This window comes from Podarcis gaigeae (genome assembly GCF_964106915.1).
Source record: "Podarcis gaigeae genome assembly, chromosome: 2".
NCBI lineage: Eukaryota > Metazoa > Chordata > Lepidosauria > Squamata > Lacertidae > Podarcis > Podarcis gaigeae.
In genome coordinates, this window is record NC_139679.1 from 44,328,712 (window position 1) to 44,343,963 (window position 15,252).

Here is a 15,252-nt window from a genome sequence, read left to right on the forward strand (position 1 = left end):
ACAAAGGGTGAACTGGAAGAAGGGAGACCTTCTAGCACAACTAGTTCTACATGGGGGGGGGGGTCTGTGGTCCCTGTCTTTCTCTCAACGGTTCAGTCAACATCAGGTGGAATCCTTCTACTCTGTTTTTTCTCATTCATCTCTAATTTAAGAGATTTTATTTTTAAAAAAAAATTGTCCAGTATCACCTTAGAGACCAACTAAGTTTGTTCTTCATAAAAGCTTTCATGTGCATGCACACTTCTTCAGATACACTCATAAGAGATTTTGTTTGCTCTGCCATCATCTGCTGAAGAATGTCAACAGTAAGTTGGGTATCTGAAGACGCATTTCTTTTCTCTGCTGTCCTTTTCCTGGTACCTGACATGCTGAGTGTTGGGACACACACCCTGTTTCCTGCTCCACTTTTTAAGAGTTAACACTTCTGAACTTGTTCCCCTTTCTTACTTGCTGTCCATCGCTTTTCCAGCTTATTGGTACTCTTCCTCTTGCAGATGAGGTGAGTGCTGTGCTGAAGCTGGATAATGTAGTTGTTGGCCAGACGGCCTGGAAACCCAGCGGCCTACAAGCCTGGAACCAGACTTTCGCAGTGGAGCTGGAGAGGGTATGTGGAAAGATGCATCCTTCGATGATATTCCTGGTTGGGACACAGGGGGTCAGCAGTTTTATAATGGAAAAAGACCCCTTGCGTTTGCTATCCTTTTGGGAAAGGAATGGAGGGTGGCAATCACATTCATACCCACTTATCTTGCTGTTGGCCCCCTCTTCTCAAATAACACTCCCAATGTCAAATTATAACTTTGTGGAGGAATGAGAGAGTTTATCAGGACTCATACACTGATATAAAAGAGGAATTTTGTTCATTTGTGCATCTCAAGGACATAGCAAGGGTCAGTAAGATTCTTTGCTCTTTGTACTCATCAAGCAGTAGACTGGTCAGCTATAGCTCTGGCACCTTTTGTGTCGTATTGCTAAGCTGTGCTTCATACAGAGAAAGGTGGTGAAGGTGTGTTGTCCCCCAGTGTCAGTTTTGATTGAGCAGTTGTGGGTACAATGTAGAGTCAAAGCCAATAAGCTGCTGCCTTTTTTAAAAAAAATGAATTATTTCCCTTCCTCTTAGGCACGAGAGCTCGAGATTGGTGTCTACTGGCGTGACTACCGCAGTCTCTGTGCCCTGAAATACCTGAAGCTGGAGGATTTCCTTGATAACCAGCGCCATGAAATCCACCTGGAGTTGGAGCCACAGGGCATTCTCTTGGCAGAGGTAATAAAAAAGAGCCAAATTGGGCAGAACAGGGATCTGAACATCTAGAGATCCAGCTAGTCAGATTTCTTAGCAGAATACTCTTAGATAAGATGGGAAATGCCAAAACACAAGTTATCTGATAACAGCAGAATAAATACAACCCCATTTTCGCTATCATTTTTCTGAATATTAAGAAAGTCCTCAAAATAATTCCTATTATTATTATTATTATTCCTTCTATAGAGGCTAAGCACTTGCCCAGTGTACTGTTAACATGCAGCCCTTTGTAAAAGTGGAAGTGTCAAATAAGCAGCAATACATTCTCCATTTATTGGCAGAAATGACCCATGCTTTGTTAATCTGTTTTTTATTTATTTAGGGTATATATATATATATATATATATGCAGGTTTTGGTGTCCTCGGGTGTCTTCCCGTGTAAAAGTTGGGGTGTCTAGGCGACGTTTCGACGAGGTCTCACTCGTCATCTTCAGGCTGGTGCTTTCGGCTTCTTGTTACTGGAACAGAGCGGGATCTCAATGTTTGAGTTCCTATAAATACTGTAGAGGGGGTGTGGTGTCTAGCCTCCAATGTTCTGGGCAGAGAGGAAGTTCCCAGGCTAGTGTGCCTTTTCTTCTTTTGTTCCTTAATTACTTGAGAGATACCTTGAGTGATTTCTTGAGTGATATCCTGAGTACCACTTAGGTGGGTCATTAGGTGTGGATTAGTTGCTAAAGTCTTTGTGTCTTGACCTCTTGAACTTTGTGAAGAGTTTTCCTGAGAAGATGGCTGTATTGCACTTAGTTGTGCTTTGGCTTGGCCAAAAACCAAGACACAGAAGAAAACAATGGCATGGCCCTCCTTCCTTATATCAAGGGCACTACAGATAAAATTAGCAAAATCCTCCATAAACACAATATCAAAACAGCCTTTTGCACCAACCAAAAAATAGCCAATATCCTCAGAAACCCCAAGGATAAAATCCAGTTGGAAAACCAAGGGATCTATGAAATACCCTGCAAAGTCTGCCCAGCCACGTACATTGGACAAACAAACAGACGAATAAATGCACGTATCGCAGAACACAAGAATGCCGTCAAAAAAGAAGAAAAAACTTCCTCTCTTTTCCAACACATGAAAGAAACAGGACACGAAATTAATTTTGCAGATTCCAAATTGCTCTTTAACACGGAACATCACCACAAGAGAATAATCATGGAAGCCATCGAGATAGAGAAACACCCTCACAACATGAACAAGCGTGACGACACATCCCGCTTGCCAGACATCTGGAAATTAGCCCTCCCCACAAAAACTGACACCAGATCCAGAGGCACACAGAACGCCAACACCAATCAACCACACCAGACCCAAACCCAGACCCTCTCCACAGATGAATTACTGACACCATCCAGTAGCCAATCCATGGTGGCACCTCCGGATGCTGCACCCCCCTGCAATCCCTACACAGATCTGGCTGACACAAGCCACAAAACCACAGCTCGCCCCTATACACGAAGCCAAGCCAAAGCACAACTAAGTGCAATACAGCCATCTTCTCAGGAAAACTCTTCACAAAGTTCAAGAGGTCAAGACACAAAGACTTTAGCAACTAATCCACACCTAATGACCCACCTAAGTGGTACTCAGGATATCACTCAAGAAATCACTCAAGGTATCTCTCAAGTAATTAAGGAACAAAAGAAGAAAAGGCACACTAGCCTGGGAACTTCCTCTCTGCCCAGAACATTGGAGGCTAGACACCACACCCCCTCTACAGTATTTATAGGAACTCAAACATTGAGATCCCGCTCTGTTCCAGTAACAAGAAGCCGAAAGCACCAGCCTGAAGATGACGAGTGAGACCTCGTCGAAACGTCGCCTAGACACCCCAACTTTTACACGGGAAGACACCCGAGGACACCAAAACCTGCATTCCTGTACCCGTGAAAATCTACGAAAGCAAATATATATATATATATATATATATATATATATATATATATATATATATTTCTGGGAATTTCCCCTGTTTGGTATTTAATCATATCTTCCAGAATATTTTTCTCAAGTGAACATGGATGTCACTGTTTCACGTTGCTGGATTGCAACCAGCACAAGCTTTGCACTGAATTTTTAAAATTGTCTACAAAATTCCAAAGCAGACTCTTTAAGTTGCCTGTGGATTTTAATGTTGGTCCCCCTCCCCATCTATAAAGTGCTTTGATATTAGGAAAATGCAGTTTACCTACAACAAAAGCACCACTTTGAGAAAATACATTTAGCATGTGTACGGTTACTGTGAACGTGCACAAAGAAATCCACCTGGAAAGGCTTTGTTCTTTTTCTGAAGCATTGCATCTCATTTGGATGCTAAAATATGGAATATTCGTTACAGGGACAATCAACAGACTGCTATCTCTTTCAGTGCCAATTCAATTCCTGTGGGATAGTTTCCTCCCACAAAGATTTCATGTTGAGAAAAAGAAGTCAAAACACCCCCAGCTTCTGTTTTGTCTCATTTTGACAGGATGAAAGAATGATCTCCAAACCATTTATTTCAGCCTGGAAACAGTGTTGGTGAACCCTGAATTAGCACAGGGTTAGCGAGGAGATAGATGTTGCCTCTCTATAGGTTTTCAGTGCACTGCCAAAACCATTTTTATTTCAGTGAGCTGTCAGTGTGGTTTAATGCTTTTAGCTCCTTGCTTTTAAACTTGTTTTGACCTGCTCTTAATTATATGGTGCTGTTCTTCATAATCATCAGATTGTCTCCATTGTATTTATTTTGATATGTTATTAGTAACTTTGCGAGCCACTTTGAATTTATTTGTAAAGAAAATCAGGGTAGAAATTTCTAAATACAGTGGTACCTCGGGTTAAGTACTTAATTCGTTCTTAACCTGAAACTGTTCTTAACCTGAAGCACTGCTTTAGCTAATGGGGCCTCCTCCTGCTGCTGCGCCGCTGGAGCACGATTTCTGTTCTCATCCTGAAGCAAGGTTCTTAATCCGAGGTACTATTTCTGGGTTAGCAGAGTTTGTAACCTGAGGTACCACTGTAAAATGAATGTTGTAGAGATCTAAGACCTCACACTCTTACACTGGTACTTATGGAGCTCTGATTTTTCTGACAGTGCTTGGCTGTCCCTGTTTTCGTCCTCATGACAGGGCTGGGCAGTGGGGAAAGGTTTAAGTTTCTCTATCCAACGTTGTGATGGGAAAGAAGCTGAGGCTGGTGAAGAGACTCTTGGGCTGGGGTGTAGTTTAGATCAGAGCTTTCCTAAACTGTGTATCGCAACATGTTAATATTTCGGCTGCAATCTGTCGGTGTGTCACATGAATGCTCCCCACGCCCCTCCTGGGGCTGGAAAAGGGTTTGTTTAACCTTTGGTTTGCTAGCAAAACTGAATTACTGTGTCACGAAATGATGCATGTCTAAAGAGTGCATCACTGACATGGAAAGTTTGGAAAGGTCTGGTTTAGATGGTTTTGTGTTATTGATAATAATTTTTCATATATTTTTAGATCTTACTATGATTTATGTGGAAGTAGTTCAGTTTGGTTGTGTACTTTCTGATGAGTTTTGTTTATTGCTTAGGACTACTTTTGTTATGTTTGTAATTCTGCAAATGTTTTCATGTTGTAAGCCACTTTGAGCATGGTTTTTACGATGTAAAGGTGGCATATAAATAAAATGATGATGGTGTTGATGATTTGCACAGAGCACCTGATGGGAGTGTACACGCCTCTGTCCGCCTGCATGTATGTGGTGTACATATGGGTGTTCAGGAGTGTGGGAAGGCCACACCCAGCGCTGACCTAGCAGCCCCTGGAGTGGTTGCCCTGGGGCTGCAAAAGGCTAAGCCCCTCCCTCCCACTCCAAGGTGGAGACGTCTTCTATCCCATTCTATGTGGGTGTGCTTTATAACCTACCCTAACAGCCTCAGCCTTGAGGCTCTTTTTGCAGTAGTATTCATAGCAGAAATTATCACCCGGTGTGCAAACTCACCCTTGACTAGCTTATGTCATTTTCCCCTGCTGCAGGTTACCTTTTTCAACCCTGTCATTGAGCGCATACCCAAGCTCCAGCGGCAAAAGAAGATCTTCTCCAAGCAGCAAGGTAAGGGTTGGGTGAAAATGCCAAAAGGGCAGGCAGCATCTTCGCCACCCCAGCCTTGCCTAGTTTTCTTAGGTGCTTTCTTAACACACATTGTAGAAGGATTGATTGAATCACGCATCCTTCTGCCAACAGCTTAGCTCACAGGTAGCCATTGTTGTGCCCTCCAGGTGAATGATGGGAGTTGTAGTCCAGCAGCAGCTCATTGGGTAACCCTGGGTTAGTTTGTGAGAAGAAAACAAGCTGTGTTGCTGACTACGTACAGTGGTATTCACCTAAGGAGTCCTATCGGCGCAAGTCTTGTGTGAGGGCTTCCACAATGTGGCCTTCCCCTCCTATCCTCCCCTGGCACCCCCTGAAATTGACTTGTGGGGTTTCTCTTCTCCCCCCCCCCCAAAAAAAAAAAAAAACAGTGCATGGGGGAAGGAGGAAAGGGAGATCATTCTGACTGGCAAGCTTCAGTGTTTTCCCTGACAGGATGTGCACCATAGTGCAACATTGAACTCCACCCACAGTGTCATAATTTAGTGACAGGTAGGTGCAATCAGAGTTCCTTGTGGGGAATTGTCAGGGGTGGAAGTTCGATATGACATTTAAGAAGGAATGTGCAAGTTGCTCTTACTGGCACTTGGAAATGGGGATGAGTCTAGTCAGAAATCCTTCAACACTTCAGGAAAAAACTCCCTTGCACAACTAGGTCAGGAAAGGGTTGGAACCCCCATCGTCTTATAGTCTTAGGAACTATCATTTAATACTGCACTGCATGTAAATGTTTCTTTCCATAAGCTGATCACAACATCTTGGTAGCATTATGTCCACTTACATGTATGTGGTCTCAAATGAGGGGTGGTCTTCCTTCTTCATGGCTACAGGCACTACAGGGAAAGAGAATGATACTGGTAACACTTCTCATATGTGTGTGTGTGTGTGTGTATATATATATATATGCAGGTTTTGGTGTCCTCGGGTGTCTTCCCGTGTAAAAGTTGGGGTGTCTAGGCGACGTTTCGACGAGGTCTCACTCGTCATCTTCAGGCTGGTGCTTTCGGCTTCTTGTTACTGGAACAGAGCGGGATCTCAATGTTTGAGTTCCTATAAATACTGTAGAGGGGGTGTGGTGTCTAGCCTCCAATGTTCTGGGCAGAGAGGAAGTTCCCAGGCTAGTGTGCCTTTTCTTCTTTTGTTCCTTAATTACTTGAGAGATACCTTGAGTGATTTCTTGAGTGATATCCTGAGTACCACTTAGGTGGGTCATTAGGTGTGGATTAGTTGCTAAAGTCTTTGTGTCTTGACCTCTTGAACTTTGTGAAGAGTTTTCCTGAGAAGATGGCTGTATTGCACTTAGTTGTGCTTTGGCTTGGCTTCGTGTATAGGGGCGAGCTGTGGTTTTGTGGCTTGTGTCAGCCAGATCTGTGTAGGGATTGCAGGGGGGTGCAGCATCCGGAGGTGCCACCATGGACTGGCTACTGGATGGTGTCAGTAATTCATCTGTGGAGAGGGTCTGGGTTTGGGTCTGGTGTGGTTGATTGGTGTTGGCGTTCTGTGTGCCTCTGGATCTGGTGTCAGTTTTTGTGGGGAGGGCTAATTTCCAGATTCACCACAAGAGAATAATCATGGAAGCCATCGAGATAGAGAAACACCCTCACAACATGAACAAGCGTGACGACACATCCCGCTTGCCAGACATCTGGAAATTAGCCCTCCCCACAAAAACTGACACCAGATCCAGAGGCACACAGAACGCCAACACCAATCAACCACACCAGACCCAAACCCAGACCCTCTCCACAGATGAATTACTGACACCATCCAGTAGCCAGTCCATGGTGGCACCTCCGGATGCTGCACCCCCCTGCAATCCCTACACAGATCTGGCTGACACAAGCCACAAAACCACAGCTCGCCCCTATACACGAAGCCAAGCCAAAGCACAACTAAGTGCAATACAGCCATCTTCTCAGGAAAACTCTTCACAAAGTTCAAGAGGTCAAGACACAAAGACTTTAGCAACTAATCCACACCTAATGACCCACCTAAGTGGTACTCAGGATATCACTCAAGAAATCACTCAAGGTATCTCTCAAGTAATTAAGGAACAAAAGAAGAAAAGGCACACTAGCCTGGGAACTTCCTCTCTGCCCAGAACATTGGAGGCTAGACACCACACCCCCTCTACAGTATTTATAGGAACTCAAACATTGAGATCCCGCTCTGTTCCAGTAACAAGAAGCCGAAAGCACCAGCCTGAAGATGACGAGTGAGACCTCGTCGAAACGTCGCCTAGACACCCCAACTTTTACACGGGAAGACACCCGAGGACACCAAAACCTGCATTCCTGTACCCGTGAAAATCTACGAAAGCACATATATATATATATATATATATATATATATATCTTAGTAATACAACAGACGCGTAAGAGAGGACAGTGGCACTCTTGTATGGCATAGGGCTGGAGATGAGAGGATAGTGGCTTTCTTAAGGCCGCATAATAAGCTTGCAGCTAACGTGAGAATTGAACCAGATATGTTGCTGCTCACTTTCAGGCTGTAGGCTACACCAGGTCTCAAAACAGCTGTGTTATCATATGGAGGGTTTGGTCTCTGCATGAATACCTGTGTTTATGTACATACAAAATATGCTTAGATTTGGAAGGTATTAACCACAGGTCTTTTGGGAGAGAGAACCGTTTCAGGACTACATTGTTAAAGTAATTGCATTAATGAAGACAGGTCTGAGGACCCACCTTCACTATAAAATGAAGTATTTTGTACATTTCAGTCATCGTCACTAATTGCTTGTGACTAATGATTCTTGACTTGCTGGCTTAATGCTATTTATTTATAAAAATTTCTTTTCCCACCTTTCACCACGTGATTCCAGAGCTGGTTACAACAAGATGATACACAATTATAAAGACAAATAAAACTGTTGGGGGTCATATAAAACAAGTAAAGCCATTCCAAGTGGCTAGAACCTGGGGCCACCCAGAGAATCTGATTGATTCAGAAGAGAACAGATTTCTTCATTACACATTGTTAACCTGTGGAATGCACTTCCTTAGGATATGGTGGTTGCTTTGAAAGGGAATTAGCCTTGTCCTCAATTTGTTTGGCAGTCAGCTGCTACTAGGTAAGGGACCCCTGACCATTAGGTCCAGTCGTGGCCAACTCTGGGGTTGCGGCGCTCATCTCGCTTTATTAGCCAAGGGAGCCGGCGTACGGCTTCCAGGTCATGTGGCCTGCATGACTAAACAGCTTCTGGCGAACCAGAGCAGCGCACGGAAATGCCGTTTACCTTCCTGCCAGAGCGGTAACTATTTATCTACTTGCACTTTGATGTGCTTTTGAACTGCTAGGTTGGCAGGAGCAGGGACCAAGCAATGGGAGCTCACCCCGTTGCGGGGATTCGAACCGCCAACCTTCTGATCGGCAAGTCCTAGGCTCTGTGGTTTAACCCACAGCGCCACCCACATCCCCAGCCGCTACTAGATGATGCCCCCAGGTTCAGAGCCAGAGCCAGAGCCAGAGCCAGAATGTCAGTTGTGAAAACAGCAGTGGAAGAAGGCGATTGTCCTCATGCGCTGCATATGGGCTTCCCTGGGGTTGTCTGGTTGGGCCGTGTTGGAAGCAGAATGCTTGCTTTGATCCAGCAGCACTCTCAGGGTTTATGGTCTGACATTTCTCCCCAAGGGAAAGCTTTCCTGCGTGCCCGCCAGATGAACATTGACATTGCCACTTGGGTGCGACTCCTGCGGCGCATCATCCCCACGGCCAACACCACAGGCACTTATAGCCCTTCGACGCAGATGACTCCAACATCTGGCTCCGAAAGCAGGCATAGCCTCAACTCTGGGTAGGTGCCCACTAGACTGGGTGGGTAAGCAGCCTGTGCAACAGGGAAACACAAGTTCTTTTATATTGTGGGTCCCTTTTTTTTCTTTTGTTGCTAGGGTCAAGGCAGGCATAGGTAAACTCCGGCCCTCTAGATGTTTTGGAACTACAATTCCCATCATCCCTAGCTAACAGGACCAGCGGCCAGGGATGATGGGAATTATAGTCACAAAACATCTGGAGGGCTGGAGTCTGCCTATTCCTGGGTTAAGGAAAGAAGAGAATTTGAGGGGAACGATACGTTTGAAGGGGCAGTGTTGAGGTACCCTATTCTCGGTTGGGCACTAGGGTACCACCAGGTGGGTGTTGACTAGCATTATAAGAATATCACGATTGCACTTGCTACCATTTGTGGCTGTGCCATAGCCATGCAGGTTTCTAAACCCGTTGACAACTTCCTTCCAGAGCCCAGTTCACAAAGCAATCAGAGCTCCCCCCCCCCCCTATAAGCACTTGCCTTTCTCCAAGACACAGAGATGTTCTCCTGCAGGTCTAGCTCTTGCCTAGGTTACCTAGAGTGCTGTCAGTGTGATGCTGAGGCCTGGAGGCAGTGATCTTATTATGATGTTATTGCCTGGGATTCTCCAGAATGGCATTTTCTCCTTTTCTCCAGGGACATTGCCATTGAGAAGCTGAGCTTGGATGGGGACAGAATTCAAATCGAGCAGGTGGGCCAGGATGACAGTGAGCTTCCTGGGAAGGTCTTGTTGGTAAGTGGTTGTGTTCTTCCCCTTCTTTCATCTGTCTGCCCGGAAGTTGCTCCCTTGTCTGCTCCTCTGTCATGAACAGCAGTGAGTTGCCTTAATCTGCCATTTGCAGATGCCTCTAATTTGTTTGTGTACTTGTCTCTTCAGACCTCACAAGTTGGGGAGGAGATTCCATTCCAGGTGGAGCTGGGCCCAGGAGGGGAGGCAAGAGGATCTGATGGTACTTTTCACAGGTAGGGGACAATCATTATTCCCCCTCCCACTCCACATGCAACCCCTATATGCAGATCCTTGCTCACCTTCTATGTCATATACACACTACAATTGCACCCCACCTCCTTACCGTGTTCTAACCCTGCCTCCTAAAGTGGCTAACCTCAGTCTATACTGCAATGAAAGCTTAGTTGTGACTCGTCCCTTGCACAGGTTCCAACATTTCTTGACCTCTTATTTCCAGCAGTTACTTCAATTTGGGAGATAGCAAACATAATATATTGTTTTCTGGGTTGCTTGCCTGGAATGTGCACATGCAGATTTCACATACCACTGAAGTTTTAAGTGTAACACCATTGATAACACATGTCTTGCTTCCCTACCACCTTTCACAGTGCCCAAACTGTGGTGTTCCCTGTTGTAGAAACAGGGGGTTCTCACATGAGCTGACATTCACAGGCCCAAGTGTGGAGAAGCTCATTGTGTGTGTTTGTGTGTGGTGTTTTTTTTGGGGGGTGGGGGAGAGAGGTGGGGGGGGGGACAGCTTTCTCCAACTTGTTCTTTTTATCTCACAGCAGCCACCTGAGAAAAATGCCTCTCGCGTTGGATGACTTCCGATTTGTCGCTGTGCTGGGGCGTGGCCACTTTGGCAAAGTGAGTATTCTAGTAATTCCTCCTCAATGCTTCTAGCTATCTTATATTCCTCCAAGAGGTGCATCTGCTCCCCCCCCCCCATCCTGACAGGCATAAGGCCATCTGCTAGTGGGTGACTATTGTCTGGAACGCTGGCTCCTCACTTCTTCTGCTTGAACCTCTCCTGATGTCCTAGTTTGCCTCTTCAGTGTCAGAGAAATGTTAGATGCTAGTTTAGTCGCTGATCTATTCTGCCTTTCTTGTGTTCGCCTTGGGCGTAGGTGCTGCTGTCTGAATTGCACCGCACAAGGGAGCTATTTGCTATTAAAGCCTTGAAGAAGGGTGACATCGTTGCAAGGGATGAGGTGGAGAGGTGAGTCTGTTCCAGCAGCCAAGGGAAGGCATGGTGCCAGGGGGGCTGGAGGGCATCTCTGGGCATTTTTAATATGATTTTGGTGTCATAATAGTGCTAGTTTGGGATAAGACCTGAGTCTCCATCCCCATACTAGGCTCTGTTCCTGTTGCCTTGGCAGAAATATTATGTGTGTATGCAAGAGAAATAGTATTTGTATGCAGGAGCTGAAAAAGCACGTTGCTTCTCATGAGGAGCCATGGGCTCATGCAACTCCCAAGGTCCCCAAAGGGGAAGAGGGAGCAGTTCTAGCCAGTTAAATGCCATTACTCCAAAGGTGCTGTAACCTCCCATGCTGTGTCTGTCTCTTTGATCACTCCCATGGGAATACTTTATCCCACATGTACCTGCCTCAAGTAGCATCAAGGCTCCCCACACCCCACTGTACATAAGGGTAAAATGCATGTATGCACTGAATTGTGTGGGAGTGGGAGCTGGGAGGGAGGCAGTTCCGATGTGGTAGATCTCTGCCTTCACAGCTCTGTGTCTTCTCAGTGAGACAGCCATGCATGCATGTGGATGCACACACACACAAGCAGTGACAAATGCACAAATTGCAACTGTGAAGGCAACAGCCTGTTTTTAGAGTGCCAGGCAATGTGTGGTTGTCGCCCTCCTGACATGGTTTCTCTCCCCCACCCTTCCCTACTAGCCTGATGTGCGAGAAGAGGATCTTTGAGATCGTGACCCATGCGCGACACCCCTTCCTAGTGAACCTCTTCGCCTGCTTCCAGACACCCCAGCATGTCTGCTTTGTCATGGAGTACACAGCAGGCGGAGACCTCATGATGCACATCCACACGGATGTATTCACAGAGCCACGTGCCACGTGAGTTATGGGTCAGGGAGAGGGAGCCACAGGGCAGGCAATGGAAAGGGGCTAGAGGCGCCCAAAAGCATCTTGCCCATTGCTGTTTTGGGGTCACTTGCTCTCTTGCCAGCACACTGAGAGCCGATTAGGCAGGGATGCAGTGGGTGGCGACTCTGCCTTTCCAGCCCTATTTACTTTGCCTGTTGCTGCACACTTCTCTTATTGAAGCCTTCATGCAGTTAGTTAGTCATTGCTGACTAACCAGAGAAGGGCTGGTCATGGTCTCTCCCTCTCTTGCCCTCTGTAGGTTTTATGCTGCTTGCGTTGTGTTGGGGCTGCAATTTCTTCACGACCACAAAATTGTATACAGGTAGGTAACGCCATGTGGGCCACCATCCTGGTAAATTCCTCCCCTCCCAGAGTCTCTTCTACACTCTTCTGTGTTGTCATTTTGCTCTGTGCTTCTTGATATGCGTTATAGCGTAGCAGGGTGTTGTTCATCTGCCTATGCACAGTGGGATAATCGTGGTGTCTCCTGCCAAACAAAGAGCTGTGAAATACTATACAGGATTCCTGTGTTACAGTGCAACTTCAGTTAACCCTGTAGCTCCCTTCTGTGAGGTTGGCTAATAGTTTCTGCAGAATGCAGTGGTTCTCTCTGCCTAAAATTCTCTTGCCCTGCAGGGATCTGAAGCTGGATAACTTACTGCTGGACACAGAGGGTTTTGTGAAGATTGCAGACTTCGGCCTCTGCAAAGAAGGTGATTGTCTGGGGTGAGATGGATACCTCCACGGTAGGCATAGGATCCTCTAAACTGCGGGTAGTGAACCCCACAGCCTGCAGGCTGTAAGATATTTTAATGGCCACAGAGACCTTTTTCCACCCCCACCCTCCTGCCCGACATTTGACATTTTCAGGATTTTCCAGAATTTGTTAAAGCACTTTTTTCCAGAATTTTGCAGATTTACCTTGTGGCCTTGCTTGGATGCATAGTTATTGCACTTAATTATTTTTTAAGCCTTTGTAGTCCTTAAACATCACTAAAACTCCCTAGACAGAGTGATTCTGCATCTCTCAGTAACTTTTGTCCCAGGCACTTCCTGTAGCTTCACGCTGACACCTAATGAAGAGATATAATCTCTGCTATCGATCTTGAGAGCAGCCAAAGCTTGAAGCTGCAGAATGCATATCTTTTCATTGGTGCCAAGCTGCAGGAAGTTCAGTAGCACTTCTTCCCTCGCCCCTGCATTTATTCCTCTTTTTATAGTGGGGGGGGGGAGAGGAGAGAAACATTTGTATCTGCCATCCTGTCCCCCCTTCAACTGAGTGTGTGCGTGCCTGCTTTGTTGTGTGTGTGTGTGTGTGTGTGTGTGTGTGTGTGTGTGCCCGTGTGCCCCCCAACTGTGTGTCTGTGCAGGCTGCTTTTCATCTTCTCTCCACACCCCCGGGACTGTATGCACTATGTGCTCCGTGGGTGTGCACATGCATCCGAATGTGTGTTCATGCTGGCTTGCAGCCCTTGGCCCTCAACCTGAAAAATGTTGACCGCTCCTGCTCTAAATCAAAATGCAAACGAAGTACAGCCTTGTAGAAATGATGCCAGACTAAAACAACTGCCCTGGTAGGCACTAAACTAATCTACAATGATCCCCAAAAGACCTGGTTGGTGGGGAGCATGCAGAGGGGAGGAATGGTCTGTTTTGCTTAAGCTTTCTTAGCCCAGTTCTCCACTGTAATGTGAAATCCTCCAAATCCTGAAGGAGAATGTGCTTCATCTATCCCCTATTTCAAAAGTCCCCCTCAGATGTTTCCAGATATTTGTCCCTCCCTAGCAGGCACTTTGCAGAGGGCTGTCGGTGAGGGAACGTGTTAATAACCACTTTCTTTTGCTCTGCCAGGGATGGGCTACGCTGACCGCACCAGCACCTTCTGTGGGACTCCAGAGTTCTTGGCTCCTGAGGTGTTGACAGACACATCATACACAAGAGCCGTCGACTGGTGGGGCTTGGGGGTCCTTATCTATGAGATGCTTGTAGGGGAGGTGAGTCCCACCTGTTTGACTGAGGAAAACAGTGAGTTGAGAGCAAGAGACCAGGGTATTATTATTGGCAATGAAGCATAGGATTGTGTGTGTGTAGGTTTGGAGGCAGAGGGGTTGCGCGCGCGCACACACACACACACACACAGTGTGCAGAAGAACTTGGATGTTTTGGGTGACATATGATCATTGGCTCATCTTGCTCAGTAATTGCCATGGCTGCCCAGGAGTCTCTCCAAGTCCCACCTGACTAGGTCAGGTATTTAAACCATTGCAAAGCAAGATATTCTCCTACTGAACTGCAGTCATTCCCAAAGAGGGAAATTAAAGAGGCCTCGTTCTCCACAAGAGCCTAGGAAGAGCAAGGTTGGAAGTTCTGTGGGCCAGAACTGACTTGAGAAGAGTTGCCTATACAAGGCCATGTGAGCCACCTAGGTGTTTTAGGGGGCCTGGGTGGTGGCCCAGCACAGATGAAAGCAAGGGTGTCCTGGAGTTCATCCTAAGGGATGCCCAGAGGAACAGATCATCAATGATACCCTTCATCCACTGATCCTGCCTCGATTGACTTTGTAGTCCCCATTCCCTGGAGACGACGAAGAGGAAGTATTTGACAGCATCGTCAATGACGAAGTGCGCTACCCCCGTTTCCTTTCCTCGGAGGCCATTGGCATCATGCGCCGGGTGAGTCTAGGGGCTTTCCCCCCATTCCGGGCTGGAGGCTCAAATAGGGTTGGGGGTGGTTCCTACTTAAGGGAGCGTAGGCTGATAAGAACAAGGGGAGGGTTTGGGGGCCTTGAGCACAGTGGAGCACCATTCTTTTGCAAATTCTTTCAACCCACCCCAGGCCGAGCATGAGCTAAATAGAGCACACTCTTCTCCGTCGCCCCAGGCTTTGGGAGAGACTGTGAAGGGTAGGAATAGGTTAAAAGCAGTTTTGCTCACAGGGAAGCCTGGTGCTGATGATCTCTCTCTGTTTCTCTCTCCACTCAGCTGTTGCGGCGAAACCCAGAACGTCGCTTGGGCTCTAGTGAGCGAGATGCTGAGGACGTGAAGAAGCAGCCATTCTTCAGGGTCAGTTTCTGTCTGTCTTTCTGCTTCTCCCAGATTCTTCCTTCAGGGTAATGCTGAGAGAGCCTCTGCCCCGGCTTCTTGGCATCTAAAATGCACCCACTGTGGGCCC

General features: G+C 46.6%; 1 protein-coding gene across 4 annotated transcripts in view; it reads left to right on the top strand.

The window, feature by feature from the left end:
* Positions 1-15,252, top strand: part of PKN1 (protein kinase N1) — a 64,091-nt gene that overhangs the window by 41,838 nt on the left and 7,001 nt on the right. For 2 of the 4 annotated variants that reach the window (XM_083725557.1, XM_083725555.1), the window contains exons 8-21: positions 495-604; positions 1,121-1,264; positions 5,291-5,366; positions 9,057-9,219; positions 9,871-9,967; positions 10,112-10,197; positions 10,753-10,831; positions 11,092-11,183; positions 11,875-12,051; positions 12,341-12,403; positions 12,718-12,794; positions 13,933-14,075; positions 14,646-14,753; positions 15,063-15,143. In XM_083725557.1, coding sequence (XP_083581683.1) covers positions 495-604; positions 1,121-1,264; positions 5,291-5,366; positions 9,057-9,219; positions 9,871-9,967; positions 10,112-10,197; positions 10,753-10,831; positions 11,092-11,183; positions 11,875-12,051; positions 12,341-12,403; positions 12,718-12,794; positions 13,933-14,075; positions 14,646-14,753; positions 15,063-15,143 — 1,496 coding nt within the window. The remainder of the gene's footprint in view (positions 1-494; positions 605-1,120; positions 1,265-5,290; positions 5,367-9,056; positions 9,220-9,870; positions 9,968-10,111; positions 10,198-10,752; positions 10,832-11,091; positions 11,184-11,874; positions 12,052-12,340; positions 12,404-12,717; positions 12,795-13,932; positions 14,076-14,645; positions 14,754-15,062; positions 15,144-15,252) is intronic. The other 2 variants (XM_083725558.1, XM_083725556.1) reach the window with 1 other exon arrangement.